We start from the raw sequence: 13,663 nt of genomic DNA on the forward strand, positions 1-13,663 counted from the left end.
GCGCCCAGCCGGGGGCGCAGGGTCTGGAGGGTGCCCAGCAAACCGTGAAGCCGGTAGCGCTCGGGCTTTGGGCAGCCCCTATGCCTCTGGACCCTGTGCCCCCAGCCGGGCACTTCCCCTCCCGGGCTCCGGCGGCGCAGGGTCTGGAGGCACGGGGCTGCCCGAAGCCGGTAGCATTCGGGCAGCCCGGCTCTTAAACAGAGCCGAAGAGTTGGGAAGGAGCAGAGCCGCCATTTTCCCGGACATGTTCCGCTTTTTGGCAATTCCCCCCGGACGGGGGTTTGACTGCCGAAAAGCCGGACATGTCCGGGAAAAAGAGGACGTATGGTAACCCTACATTAGATAGGACTCATTCTAATTGGACTTCATGAAAATCTATGGCTGATTAACACAACAATGCAAATAACACTCAGTCTGTTTTAACTACAATCTTCCAACTGATTGGTGTTTGATTTATAACTAAAAACAAACAGACCATTATAGCTATTTTCTGTATTAGCACAGTTTGAATTCCACTTATTTCAGTAACCATATTTGGGGGGTGATTAAAACAGCAATAAATGTGGCTGTTTAAAAGGTTGAGGCTTTCAAGTTAGGTTTTTCCTCCTTGTGCCACTGTTCTGGACTCATGAGTTGCTCAAAGTGCTGAAATGAGATTCATCCAAAAATGGATTAAAAACCAATACAACGTTCAGGTAGATCAAATATTTATATTTAAAGTCCCCAGACATTAAAAGGTCATCATAAATTTTAATATTTCCTCAGAATTTAAGACCTGAATTGGTTTAAAGATTATAGTCACGTACCAGGAAAAGACAAAATAGTTGTAAGTTTAATTCCTGATTTAAAAAAATAGCTAAAAAAAAAAAATCTCTGCTCAGTTTCCTAGAGCCACATGCATCTCTTCTCGAAGAAGTTTTCTGCCTTTGGTTTCCAATAGATGACAATCTGACAAGTGCAAAAACACAACAGAAGCAAAGCACTGACAAAGCATTTTAAAATACACACACAGTAAAAATTTGCAAAATGATTAAGTGTGGAGATGAAAGTAAAAAGGATTCAACACCTTAAGCTGTCCAGGGTGCTCAGCAACAAGCGTCATTTAATGATATGTCAGCCCTTGATGAGCCATGTAAATTGCAGCAGATCAATGATGGAGAAAGTGAATTGGGTTTAGATTTACTCGTCTCTTTGCCATTGTCTCTTTTTCCACTACATGGCTATGCAATTGATGAGAATATTACCACTGTCAACCCCAAGCATTCAAAATTCATGAGTCAGGCCCTCAAAAAAACATGAAGTTTTGTTTTTCAAATAATAGAGTTGGGGATATTTTGTATTTACCTTCTGATTTCCGAGCCTTTAGATTGAACTCACTTCACGTTTTCAACTTTTTTCTGCTGATAAAAGCACATCCTCTTCTTGATGGTATTGGAGACATTAACCTCACTGACATGAAAGCACAGGATTCTGGAGACAAACACTGTGATTAGAAACATACACTTTGATTGTTGCAAAAATTGTATTGTGGTTCTGAATTTATAATGATGCCACATTTGTCACTCTCACCTTTTAAAATGCAGCACCGTAACTTTTCCCAGTGATTTCTTCAGAGCTTTGTATCAATAAGAAGCTTTCCCACAATCTCTCAGGATAGAATGGAAACATATATAGATTGTAAACTCTCCAGGTCAGGAACTCTTTATTATGTGTGTTCAGTATATAAAACAGTGGGGCCCTGATCCCCCCCAACCAGGTCCTCTAGGCACTACCATAATTAATAACACAGACAAATTATCTTCTCAGCTCCCAGCCTGAGTAACCAGGCCATGAAGCAACAGCGGAGCCACTCTGTTCTACAAGTGGAACTGCCCATGGATTTTCATTGTCATGGCTCCACCTTCACTGCCCCCCAAAAAGACTTGTACACATTGGGTTGCAAAGATCCCCTGCAAATCTCTGGCTTCTCTGTGTTTGCTCCCCCATGTTCTGGGCACTCGCCCACAATGGAACCACACTGGTCCTGCTGTGATCAGGGTTCTTTGCATCTATGGGAGGTGTAAAGAAAGATCTGACCCTTAGTCAGTTTTTGACATTTATGTCCAGCTTATCCATACAGTATTACCTTTTGTATATTCAAGGTATCAACTGAGGGGGGGAAAGGGAGGGGTTCTTAGATAGGTGGATGGGGGTGGACCCTTGGTCGTTTGTTCTAACGCCATAAAGCTCAGAATCTTGTTAATTATGAAGCCCTGACAGCTGGGCTCAGATTGTTATAGAATATTGATTGAGAGACTTCTGCCACTGCCATTTATTAAAAATAGTCATCAGTATCAGAATCTCCACTCCATCCCCATGGTTTCTTCAATACTTCTTATCAAAACACTTTTTCTAAAAACTCTCCTGATCACACAATAAAAAGAAAAACTATTAACCCTGGCACTGCAGACTAATTCCAGCCATGATCAGTCATAGTGATAAATTGTCCAGAGAGAAGAAGCCACAAGTGAGCTTTTGGAAGTAATAAGTTAAGCTGATTTTTACAGTGAAAGAGCATCTTACCCAGGTTCCAGGTCATGTGGCTGACATGGCACAGCTGATTTCCACAGCTGTAATTGCCTGTGTGCAGAAATAGGTCAGGTCAGAGGTGTTTGGGTTGGTCTCTTGCACCTCTATTATTCATTCTTACAAGTTAACTGAGTGGCCATCCTGTATAGACACCCCCAGCTATAAGTGGCATTTCATTGTGATGAGTATCCAATTCTCATACCCTTCCTGATCTGATGCAATTTGGCATAATTCCACAAATTTCCATGTTCTGAGAAGAGTAAATGCAACAATAGCCTAGGTCAGTTATGTCAACAAATCAGCAGAACCTAAGGACAGCAATCTGCCCTCACCTGCTGGAGGCAGTATTTGGTGCAGGGAGGCTTCATCAGCTGACTAGAAGGAATTATGTGATTGGCTGAGAGGATCATATAATTGGCTAAAATTGGTTTAGAGGCGCTCGCCATCTGTCTTTTACAGAAATACCAACTAGGAGTTTTATTCCAAAAGTAAGTGGTGGGTCAGGTAGTTTAGATCTCTTTACTCTAGCACAGGAAAATCATTGTCTTGTTTAGAAAGCAAATGAAATTGGATGTGATTTGGTCCTATTATGTCAGTAGCCGACTAGCTGTTTAGTTTTGTCCACAGAATCTACCTCTAACGTACAAAATGCATTCCAACTGTAGGCGAGAGTCATGAGTGTTCACATTTCTAATATTGTGATGTCAGCGATCTGTGGCTTTTTGGGAACAGATTCTCAAATGATCCTGCTTGACTCTCCAAAACACTTGGTTAAACTGGAAAATGTGGTTTCTGATGAGCCTGCCTGCACTAGTAGTAGATACTCAAACCATCATTGCTTCTATCTGTTTGTCTAAGCATGATGGAATGTCTCTAATGTTACACTCAGTGCAACAGTAGGTCAGATTCCAAAGTACAACACTAGGTCTGGCCTAGTTTGGCAATGCCCTGTCACATGAGTGACAAACGAAAAACCTGCCCTCTTCTTCACTCATGGGCTGGGAACACTACAGAGGCAGTACACATTCCTATAAGGTATGGATTGGGTCTTTGCAGCCACATCATCTTCCCTTCTCATCCTCTGCTAGGAGTGATAGTGGTGGGTGTCAGAGGCAATTTTTGTAAATCAAGGGTTCCGATCAGTTAAAGACAGTAATGATTTTATTGTTTAGTCATATTAACCCCAAATTAATTTAGCTTTAAGACCACATTCCTACTGCAGATTATGGAACTTCATTTTTAACACCTGGTTGTACAAGTGTATGAAACTTCTGCTCTAGCTCCCACTGATGTAACTCAAGGACAGCTAAACTCAACTTATTGAGCTCTCTCAGAGGAACATGACATGCCCAACTCTAATTGAGTTAACCTGCAAGAGAGAGGTTTGTAACAGAAATGCTGATAGACACTTAACTCTAGTGGTACTACCAAATTTTAGAATAAGGTGTTTTAAAAAGGAATATGAACAATGAGGACCAAACAATATGTCAAAAAAGTCATCCCTTATTCCATCCTCACACTCAAGCAAAATTGGTAGCTTTATTTTGCTTCATTCTTGTCAAAGATGGGTGGTCACTCAAAGGAACTAGCGCCAAGTGGGATGAGTAACTCTTTTCCTCCCTTGGAAGCCAGATTTTCTAAACTGCCTTTCTAGAGTGTGAAGTCACTTTTAGGAATAAATCTGAGAGCTGAAGTCCCATGACAGGATTTGGCATCGTAGCAAATCCTAACTGCAATATTGCACTAAGAGGGTAGCACAGTTTGAAGTGTCATTCTTCACTCAAAGACACTAAATGATGGGATTCTGCCATTACTTCAGGGGCTGTAAGCAACCTACACGGGACCTGGAGAGACCTTTCCCCAACATCAGCCATAGGTGGGCAAGGTTGCTGTAAGTGGACCTATGCTGGCCCCTCCCCCTGCAAACCCAGTGGTCCACTTGTGGGGCAAGTGAAAGTCAAAGATCCTATGGCCTACTCAAGAGTTAGGGAAAATGGGTTTTAACAGCCAACAATATTTTTAGCTATTACTTTGTGCATAGCAAATAGTATCCTGGCTTACAGTCACTACACTACCACTATTTCATTGCTTAGCTAATTATACACATGGTGTTAATATATACACTTTAATAGTGTATTTTCAGGAAGCAAGGGGAAACTGTTCAGCATGGAAGTGCTACTTCTCCAGAGCTGAGCTGGCCTGGCAGCAGACAGTTCCAAATTTAAAGTGACAAGAGGAAAAAGAACCATAGATCCCTGCTATTTTGTCCAGCTTTATGTGCAAGACTCATTTTTTCCATAAAAGCTCCATTTCCAGTGAAAGCATTTTGCAGCATCATTGGAGCTAACATGGAAAGCTATATTTCAGAATACCAACAGCAAGAGGCAGCATAGCAATCACTATTCTATTACATAATACAATATACTGTGACAAAACAATCCAGCATTTTCTAGACATACCTGGTGTGTGTGGAATATTCTATGCAGAATGCATATGTTTTCATTGCAGCTCAGCACAGCCTGAGCAGAAGAGTGAGGAGAATGTTTGCAGTTTTCACTCTGACAGGTAGTGGTCTTTGCAGTTTTTTAGGGTTACATGCTGCTAGGTGGATGGCCAGTGAGGATTGCTGAGATTGAACTTTTTGTTAAGTTGTTGGGTTTTGTTGTAGTTAAGAAAAACCTTAAGAGACTTAGAACTATCAGCTGATACTCTTAGAAGAATGTAGTTATAAACCAGCTATCAGGGTTACCCTCATCTTCCTGTGTAGTAACCACACTTTTTACACCTGGTTTAAGGCCCTGATCCTGCAATGAACTCTGCATGGCAACAAGCCCCACTGGAGCCAATGGGGCCAACCCTCGCAAAGCCCCTCTGCAGTATCAGTTCCTTAGACCGCAAGCTCTCTGGGGCAGGAAGCACACCTTTCTATACAACTGTATGGAGGCCACAATCCCAACAGAGACTTCTGGGTGCTAATAAAGCAGCGTGCACTCACCAGCCAGGGATGGAAAAATAAAGTCCCAACTCCAAATCTTTCCACATCACTTTCTTCTGGGCTTCCTTTATTTCCCAAAACCCAAACTAAAAACCAGAATAAATCAACTCCAATTACTAGGTAATAACCAGCCAAGGTCTTGCCACCTGGGAAAAGAGACAACACGCCCTTTCCCTATGGCAGTCGTTCTCAACCTTTCCAGACTACTTTACCCCTTTCAGAAGTCTGATTTGTCTTGCATTCCCCCAAGTTTCACCTCACTTAAAAACAACTTGCTTACAAAAATCAGACATAAAAATACAAAAGAGAGTCACAGCACACTATTACTGAAAAATTGCTGACTTTCTCATTTTTACCATATAATTATAAAATAAACAATTGGAATATCAATATTGTACTTACATTTCAGTGTGATACTTGAGCCTGTTTTTCACTTGTGAGCCTTGTGTGAAGCCTGAGCCTCAGGCAGTGGGGCTAAAGCATGTAACTTAGCTTCACGGGGCCCCCCGTGGTGTGGAACCCCAGGCCATTTACCTGCTTGGCACCTCCTAATGCACGTGTGACTCCCTATAACCTGTCCTGTGACCCCTTTGAGGGCTGCAACCCCCAGGTTAAGAAACACTGACCTAGATGAGTTGAGTACCCCCTGGAAGACCTCTGAGTACCCCAGTGGTATATGTACCCCTGGCTGAAAGTCACTACCCTATGGTAACTTCCCCTACCCTACCTTCCCTTTTCCTTTTATAACTCTGCCCAGATCAACCATCTGATAGGCAGGAACCTGGTAACTCCTTACATGCCAGAGAGCCTTTACACCTTGTCACAATGCTAATGGAGTAGAAAAACTGGCTTATCCCTATTGTATTTTGAAATTGGAACAATATTTCATAAATACTTAAAAATAATCATCGTTTGTGCCTTACATTTACTTTAGCAGCTCTTATGTCTTAGTGCTTAAAGATGAAATGGCATGTAGTGATGATTAAATACACACTTCACATATTTGAGGGCTTTATCACCAAATATTAGTTATTTTTTCAAAAAATGCACAAATTCTGAGCCACAAAATTCGTTGACTATAGCCTGCAAATAATACTGGCCCCATTTCCCAATATAGCAGATATAACTCATGCACAGAAGATGACGATAATGCTTCTTAGATGAGAATTAATGTAATTGGATATCATTTCCAGCTAAATTGTAGGTGCTCACTAGGGAAGAACACGTTCTTAATATATGATTAATTGCTGTTGCTGGTGTAGCTACAGGAAAGAGATCTGACAGGGAATAGTCTCAATAGTTCAGATGAGGATTTGTAAAACTCTATAGCTCTTGAATTAAATGAATGTTTATGCTCAAGCTACTTTTAAAGTGGAGACACTTATGGCAACAAGCATGTTTATGTTGATTACTTTAATCTTGCGCCTGTAAACTGTTGTTTTGATGTTCTTTAAATTACCAAAGATATTTAAAGGATTCTGCCTAACATGCTTTCAAATTCTATCTTTTATGTGAATCTTATCAACTTGTTTAATTGTGAAAATATACATAAAATGCAGTGGGAGTTGGACTGGTGACTCATGCCTCTCATAATTCTTCAGAATATAGGGGAGCAAGAATTTTTGTAACTGCATTTGAAGCTTTTCAAATTTAATTCTCACTGTAAAACAGACCTTTCAGTGGCACAGCTATACCGTTGCAGTTGCAAAAGTGCTAGTGTAGACATAGCCTTAAAATAGCTGCAGGAACTCCCTCTTTTACTCAAAGAGGAAACATGGCACATTGTCCTTCATACAAAGGGATAAATACTTCTACCTAAAACACTCTTACCTCCTGAACTTGGATGTTTAGATAAAACTGTGACCCACATCCAAATCTCCCCAGTTTTGCCCATCTCTCAGAAATCACCTGGAGCAGGTTGCTATTGGAGTGGAAACTCTTACTTCAAAGTAATTGATTCTTTTTTACCCCCAGCTACCCTTCAGCCAATGAGAAGTTCAGACACTAGACATCAGCTGTCAGAGGCTGATGAACCTTTGTGTAAAACACAAGGAACTCAAAGCTTAAAATGATCCCATGGAGGCTTGAAGATGGCAATATTTACCACAGATAGCAGAGAAGAGTTTTATTATGAAGTTGAAAAGAGAAGAATCTGGAAGGCCTATCTGCCAAGCTAACGCAGCACTTACAAAACTATGTTGCAATCTCTAGAGATCCCAACTGAGACGTGTGTAGGTGCTGTGCACACACAGTAAGGGAGTCCCAGCCTTAGAGAGTTTACAATCTAATAGATAAAAGGTGGGAGAAAAGAAGCTTTGTTATTCCCACTTTTCAGATGGGGAATTGAGTCACAGATTAAGTGATTTGTCCTTAATCATACAGGAAATAAATGGCAGAGCAGGAAATTAAACCCATATCTCCTATGACTCAGCCCAGTGCCTTAAACATAATACTATCCTTCCTCTTAAAAAGGTAGAAAGGCTCAGCTGGGTGAAAAATTTTATCTATTGTAAGATCATCTATGCTAACCACTATGCCACCAATTTATCTGAAACAAAGCCATACAGTGTTCTTATTGTGCATCTCTAAACCGTCCTATTAAGAAACTTGTAGATTTATAAAAATAACAAACTTTCACTATGCACCTGCAGCTGACTAAACAATTATTATTTGAAACTTTACTCTTGGGACATTTAATTGAGCTTGGAGTATGAGGAATCAGATGATGACCATTTCCTTGTTCTACTTTAGAGAGGAAATCTGTATCACCATACAGTACCCTACATTAGTGTATATACAGTATCATGGAGTATGGACTGAGAGCTGCTAAAGTAGGCTGTTTTTCCATTTGAAGAAGGTAGTCGGGGAGGTGGGAAGGGAACTGTCCAAAGCAGCAGTGAACTTGGGTGGAAGGGCTGGAAGTAATTCTCTCCCCTGTATATAGCCTGTCATATGTGAGCTTCACTTTCCCCAGCTGTCTGGCGGGGGTCATGAGAAGGCAGTGCCAGCCTGTGGCTCTGCTTTTGATAAGAGAGCGCACTGGCAAATGAAAAATGATTCTGGCACTGACTTCTCTGGCTGTCTTGGCGTTTGTTACTGGAGTGTGCATCTGCACACAGTGAGTATAGATTACACTGGTGGATAGAGCATCTTGTATGATTGTTAGGATGTCCTCCCTAGCAAGTAACATTATATCAAGCACAAAGGGGTGATCGATTTTGTGATTAGAGCACAGGCTGTAAACAAATGCAGTGCTGATGGTAGCATGTCAACTGAAAAGTCGGGGTGTAAAAAGAGTAAAACATGCACAGACATGATGGTTTACATGCTCTCCAATTACGCCTATCTTCGCATCTAGTTGCCCCAACATGTTGTTAATAGCAGGACTAATGGACTGTCCCAATGACTTCTAGAGTTAAAGGAACAGTGTACACTAGCAAATGTGGCACACCAAAATATAAACACAAAAGTCTTTTACTTTGACATTCAAAAAAGCATTTTTCCACGGGCTACACCAAAAACAGTATATTCCTTTAGCTGGTACTTAGAGACTTTCCAAAGTGACTCATGCTATAGGGTGCCCTTTGAAAAAGGCCTGATTTGTTTCAAATGATAGGTGCTCAGTGCTTTTTGAAAGGAGGTCCCTTGAAGTAGTCTGTATTTGGGCCCCCATAATAAAAAAAAATTGTGATAATCAATGATATAAGTACCTAAAAGAAAAAAAATTGCCCACAAGAAAATCAAGTGGAGAGCAGAATAAATGTAGGTCTTTCATGGGGAAGAGAAATGTCAATCATCCAAAAATACCTCAGAGATAAGGAGGATTGCCCATTATATTTTTAAAATATTCTTTAGGATCCTGAAATATCAATTCTGGTGTCAGTTACACTTACATCCTTTTCTATTCTGCTAAATCCTGCTTATTCAAGTCCTATTTAAAAACACTTTTATTCTCTGTGTTCAGCAGGAGAAGGAGGTTAAACTTGAAAGACCCTTCAATTATATATGAAGAGGCAAATCTGCTGGGGATGAGTAGCTGCATATCTGAGAGCAGGTGAGCACCTCTGCTCTTCCTGCAATTACCTATTTAAAACCCAAAAGGTGCTGTGCAGTAGCAGTACTGTACGTGTTAGCTGAGGTTTAGTTTTTGCTGAAATAAAAAAAAAAATCTACCAATGAAGGTCTGTTCTTCAACACTTCAGTAGGTTTTGCGCATCTATTCAGCAGAGCTTTCCATGTTGTTCCCTACTTCCCTGACAATCCACCGTCTGCATCCTCTCTCCTAAGTACTTTGGAGCCTAAGCTTCATTGACCATCAGTTTTACACTGACTTGGCTTTTAAACTGTCTCCAGTCTAGTATTCTACACTTAAAGGAAATCGCATAGTAAGACTTCTCCCTTCCTTGTCCCCTCCTCCCAACCATACCTTCCCAAGCCAACTGCTAGTCTCTCACCCTTGCAGAAGGGCCTTAACAATCCATTGTAAAGATCTTGTTAAACAGTCTCTTACTAAATCAAGATCTCAAATCAATAGCAAAGAATAGACTGCCTTCTAGCCCCTGCTAGCCCAAAGAGTGAGGGACTGAACCCTGTATCCCATATCATGGAGCCACTACGCTACCAATTCAGCCACCCCCAATACTTATTAATGCATCTATAGTGAAGTATAGATGCAGCAAAGAGTCCTGTGGCACCTTATAGACTAACAGACGTATAGGAGCATGAGCTTTCATGGGTGAATACCCACCTCTTCGGATGCATGTAGTGGAAATTTCCAGGGGCAGGTATAAATATGCAGGCAAGAATCAGTGTAGAGATAACGAGGTTAGTTCAATCAGGGAGGATGAGGCCCTCTTCTAGCAGTTGAGGTGTAAACACCAAGGGAGGAGAAACTGTTTTTGTAGTTGGCTAGCCATTCACAGTCTTTGATTAATCCTGAGCTGATGGTGTCAAATTTGCAGATGAACTGAAGCTCAGCAGTTTCTCTTTGAAGTCTGGTCCTGAAGTTTTTTTGCTGCAGGATGGCTACCTTTACATCTGCTATTGTGTGTCCAGGGACCAATCCATGCAACAAACCTCGATGCCAACTCTGCCCACATATCTACACCAGCGACACCATCACAGGACCTAACCAGATCAGCCACACCATCACCGGTTCATTCACCTGCACGTCCACCAATGTAATATATGCCATCATATGTCAGCAATGCCCCTCTGCTATGTACATCGGCCAAACTGGACAGTCCCTACGTAAAAGGATAAATGGACACAAATCAGATATTAGGAATGGCAATATACAAAAACCTGTGGGAGAACACTTCAACCTCCCTGGACACACAATAGCAGATTTAAAGATAGCCATCCTGCAGCAAAAAAACGTCAGGACCAGACTTCAAAGAGAAACTGCTGAGTTTCAGTTCATCTGCAAATTTGACACCATCAGCTCAGGATTAAACAAAGACTGTGAATGGCTATCCAACTACAGAAGCAGTTTCTCCTCCCTTGGTGTTTACACCTCAACTGCTAGAAGAGGGCCTCATCCTCCCTGATTGAACTAACCTCGTTATCTCTACACTGATTCTTGCCTGCATATTTATACCTGCCCCTGGAAATTTCCACTACAAGCATCCAAAGAAATGGGTATTCACCCACGACAGCTCATGCTCCTATACATCTGTTACTCTATAAGGTGCCACAGGACTCTTTGCTGCTTTTAAAGATCCAGACTAACACGGCTACCCCTTTGGTATAAAATATTGTTACAGATGGAGGATTTTGAATAGCTTGAAATGTAGTGAACTCTGCAGTTCACAAATACTACTCTTTTAAGAGACTATGTCTTCATCCCAAGCTTGCCCCAGTCGCCGCACTGTGTGGTAGATAGGGTGACCAGACAGCAAGTGTGAAAAATCGGGACGGGGTGGGCGGTAACAGGAGCCTGTATAAGAAAAAGACCCAAAAATCGGGACTGTCCCTATAAAATCGGGACATCTAAGAAATGGAGTCTAATGACACAAGTTACAGACATTCTGCTTTTGATTTTGGTGCCTGGTGCCACTTTGTTTTCTGTGTGGCCTGTGTTGGGCTGTTACTGTGATGTCCCAGTTAATACTGTCACCACTCTAGCTTCACTGGATCACAGAGTTTCCCTGTTGCTGGCTTCTTTTCCCTTCTGTCTGTAATAATAGCAGTCTGTAATAAAAGCCTAATGCTTTCTACAGCTTCACAGTGCATTACTGAGCCTATGTTTCAAATTGGCAGACTTTAACACAGTGGTAGCATGCAAAACAGATGAATGTCAATACATATTCATGCCATGGGCTAATAATGCAGCAGCAGAAACACAAGAAAGATCAACATTCCATCTAGTTTTGTGTTCTCTCCTTGACAGGAACATCTACTGAATGCTGCAGAAAAAGGTGAAAATGCCCAAATGTGTAGCTGTGTGGTGTGTTTGTGTTGAGTTGGTGGGGAAATTTCTTCCTCATTGCAGCTGATGATCAGCTCATGCACTGAAGCATAAAGATTGGTAGCTGATGTAAATCTTATCCTAGCTTGTATAACTGCAGGTAAAGCAGTGGAGCGTATCCACAATTTGTGCAATTTTTGGTCCAATTGATATAGCGTGAGGACATGAAGGAACTTAGCTCGTTGGAACATAATACGATTTTAGGAACAGGAAAAAATATTTTGTCCTAACAAGTCTGCTACATTTTATGTAACTTTCAGCCCACATTCTTGCAGTAAAAGTCTAGATTCTAAATCCTAAATTCATGCCTAGTCTTTGCTGTGATGGCCTCCTATGACAATTTTTGCTATATGTTTAGTACTCACTTAGTGAAAATTTTCTGCTTGAGAATCCTATTTTCTCTCAATCATTAAAAAGTTAGTAAAGATAATTTACTCTTAAACACCTTGTTCAGAGTCTGGAGGGCCTCCCACTAGATCACTTCCAAATCTCTGCCTACTGGAGGCCTTTTATTTCCAGATTTCAGTGTCTTACTGTTTTTCCAATAGGCACCATGAACTTCTTTCTCAGCCAGGTATGCACATATTGGGACTGTTTGGTGAAGGTAAGTATGACTGAATACACACCTCATGCCACATTCTCTTAATGGAATATATACTTCTCTACAGTGGCAGCTGTCCAGGGTAGAATGTGCTTCATCTGTTTAAATATCTGCCTTCCTATTTATATGCAATGTGTATATGCAATAATAATTCCAGAGAAAATGCATTACACTTTGCATCCTTAGGGTTTTTAAATTAGCAGGAAAAGTTCCGAGCCTCAAGAAGTACATTTTGCCCCCATAGAATTGAAGTACTGATTACGCCACTGCTCCCAGAAGAGAAAATTAACAACAGAATGAAAAACAAATCTCATTAGGTATTCAAGTAGCCTAGTCCTTTCTCAAGATTATCTGTCTTACAGGAGGCATATGTGGTTTGGCTGTGAGTCTGTCTGTTTAGATCTATGAGTACTTAGCTTCAGATGTACAGTGCTGGAACTTGCTTCTACCACTTTGACACACCCAAGCTGATCTTACTTGCCTCTCACATTGAAAGCTTCAAGATGTAACTATGGAGAGCAATGGAGAATAAGATTAGTAAGGTAAAGAGCAAGGGGGGTTATTTGACAGCCCCGTTTGGGGTGGAGGAAGAGGGGAAATTGAACACTGGGAGAAGGGGGGGGGAGGCTTGGCTGCTGTCACCAAAAGTGTAACCTAGCAACCTGAACACAATCAGGCACAAAGTAAACAGACTTTTTAACAGAAGTGAGGTAACTTTGCACGTCTCCCTCCAGACCGTGGGAGCAAAGGGGACTCATTCCCCAAGCTATGGTAGCAGTGTAAATGGTAAGTAGGTCCTTTATATATATTTAATAACAGGCACATTTCTGGCTTTTACTGCTTTTCTTTGTTCAAATATCACAGTCCCAACTTTCCCTTTGAAACAGCAGCCCTCTGAAATGTAGGAAGCTGGGGAGAGGGAGCTTCTAGCAAGTAGCCCTGATTTATGCAAATATGTACAAACAAGCTATGGTCCCGGGCCACCTGTGTGTGAAAAGAAAGGTACTCTTGCACATAAAATGGCTGGGAT

The 13,663-nt window shown here is 41.3% G+C and overlaps 1 protein-coding gene across 5 annotated transcripts in view; it reads left to right on the forward strand.

Moving 5' to 3' along the window:
• Nucleotides 1-3,514: 3,514 nt before the first annotated feature.
• Nucleotides 3,515-13,663, forward strand: part of TBATA (thymus, brain and testes associated) — a 29,152-nt gene continuing 19,003 nt past the window's right edge. For 2 of the 5 annotated variants that reach the window (XM_065551956.1, XM_065551958.1), the window contains exon 1: nt 3,515-3,603. In XM_065551956.1, the coding sequence (XP_065408028.1) occupies nt 3,524-3,603 (80 nt within the window). In that variant the 5' untranslated portion in view covers nt 3,515-3,523. Of the gene's footprint in view, nt 3,604-9,527; nt 9,618-13,281; nt 13,420-13,663 lie in introns of those variants that run through there. The other 3 variants (XM_042856976.2, XM_065551959.1, XM_065551957.1) reach the window with 2 other exon arrangements.

This window comes from Chrysemys picta, chromosome 7 (genome assembly GCF_011386835.1).
Source record: "Chrysemys picta bellii isolate R12L10 chromosome 7, ASM1138683v2, whole genome shotgun sequence".
In the NCBI taxonomy this organism is placed as follows: Eukaryota; Metazoa; Chordata; order Testudines; family Emydidae; genus Chrysemys; species Chrysemys picta.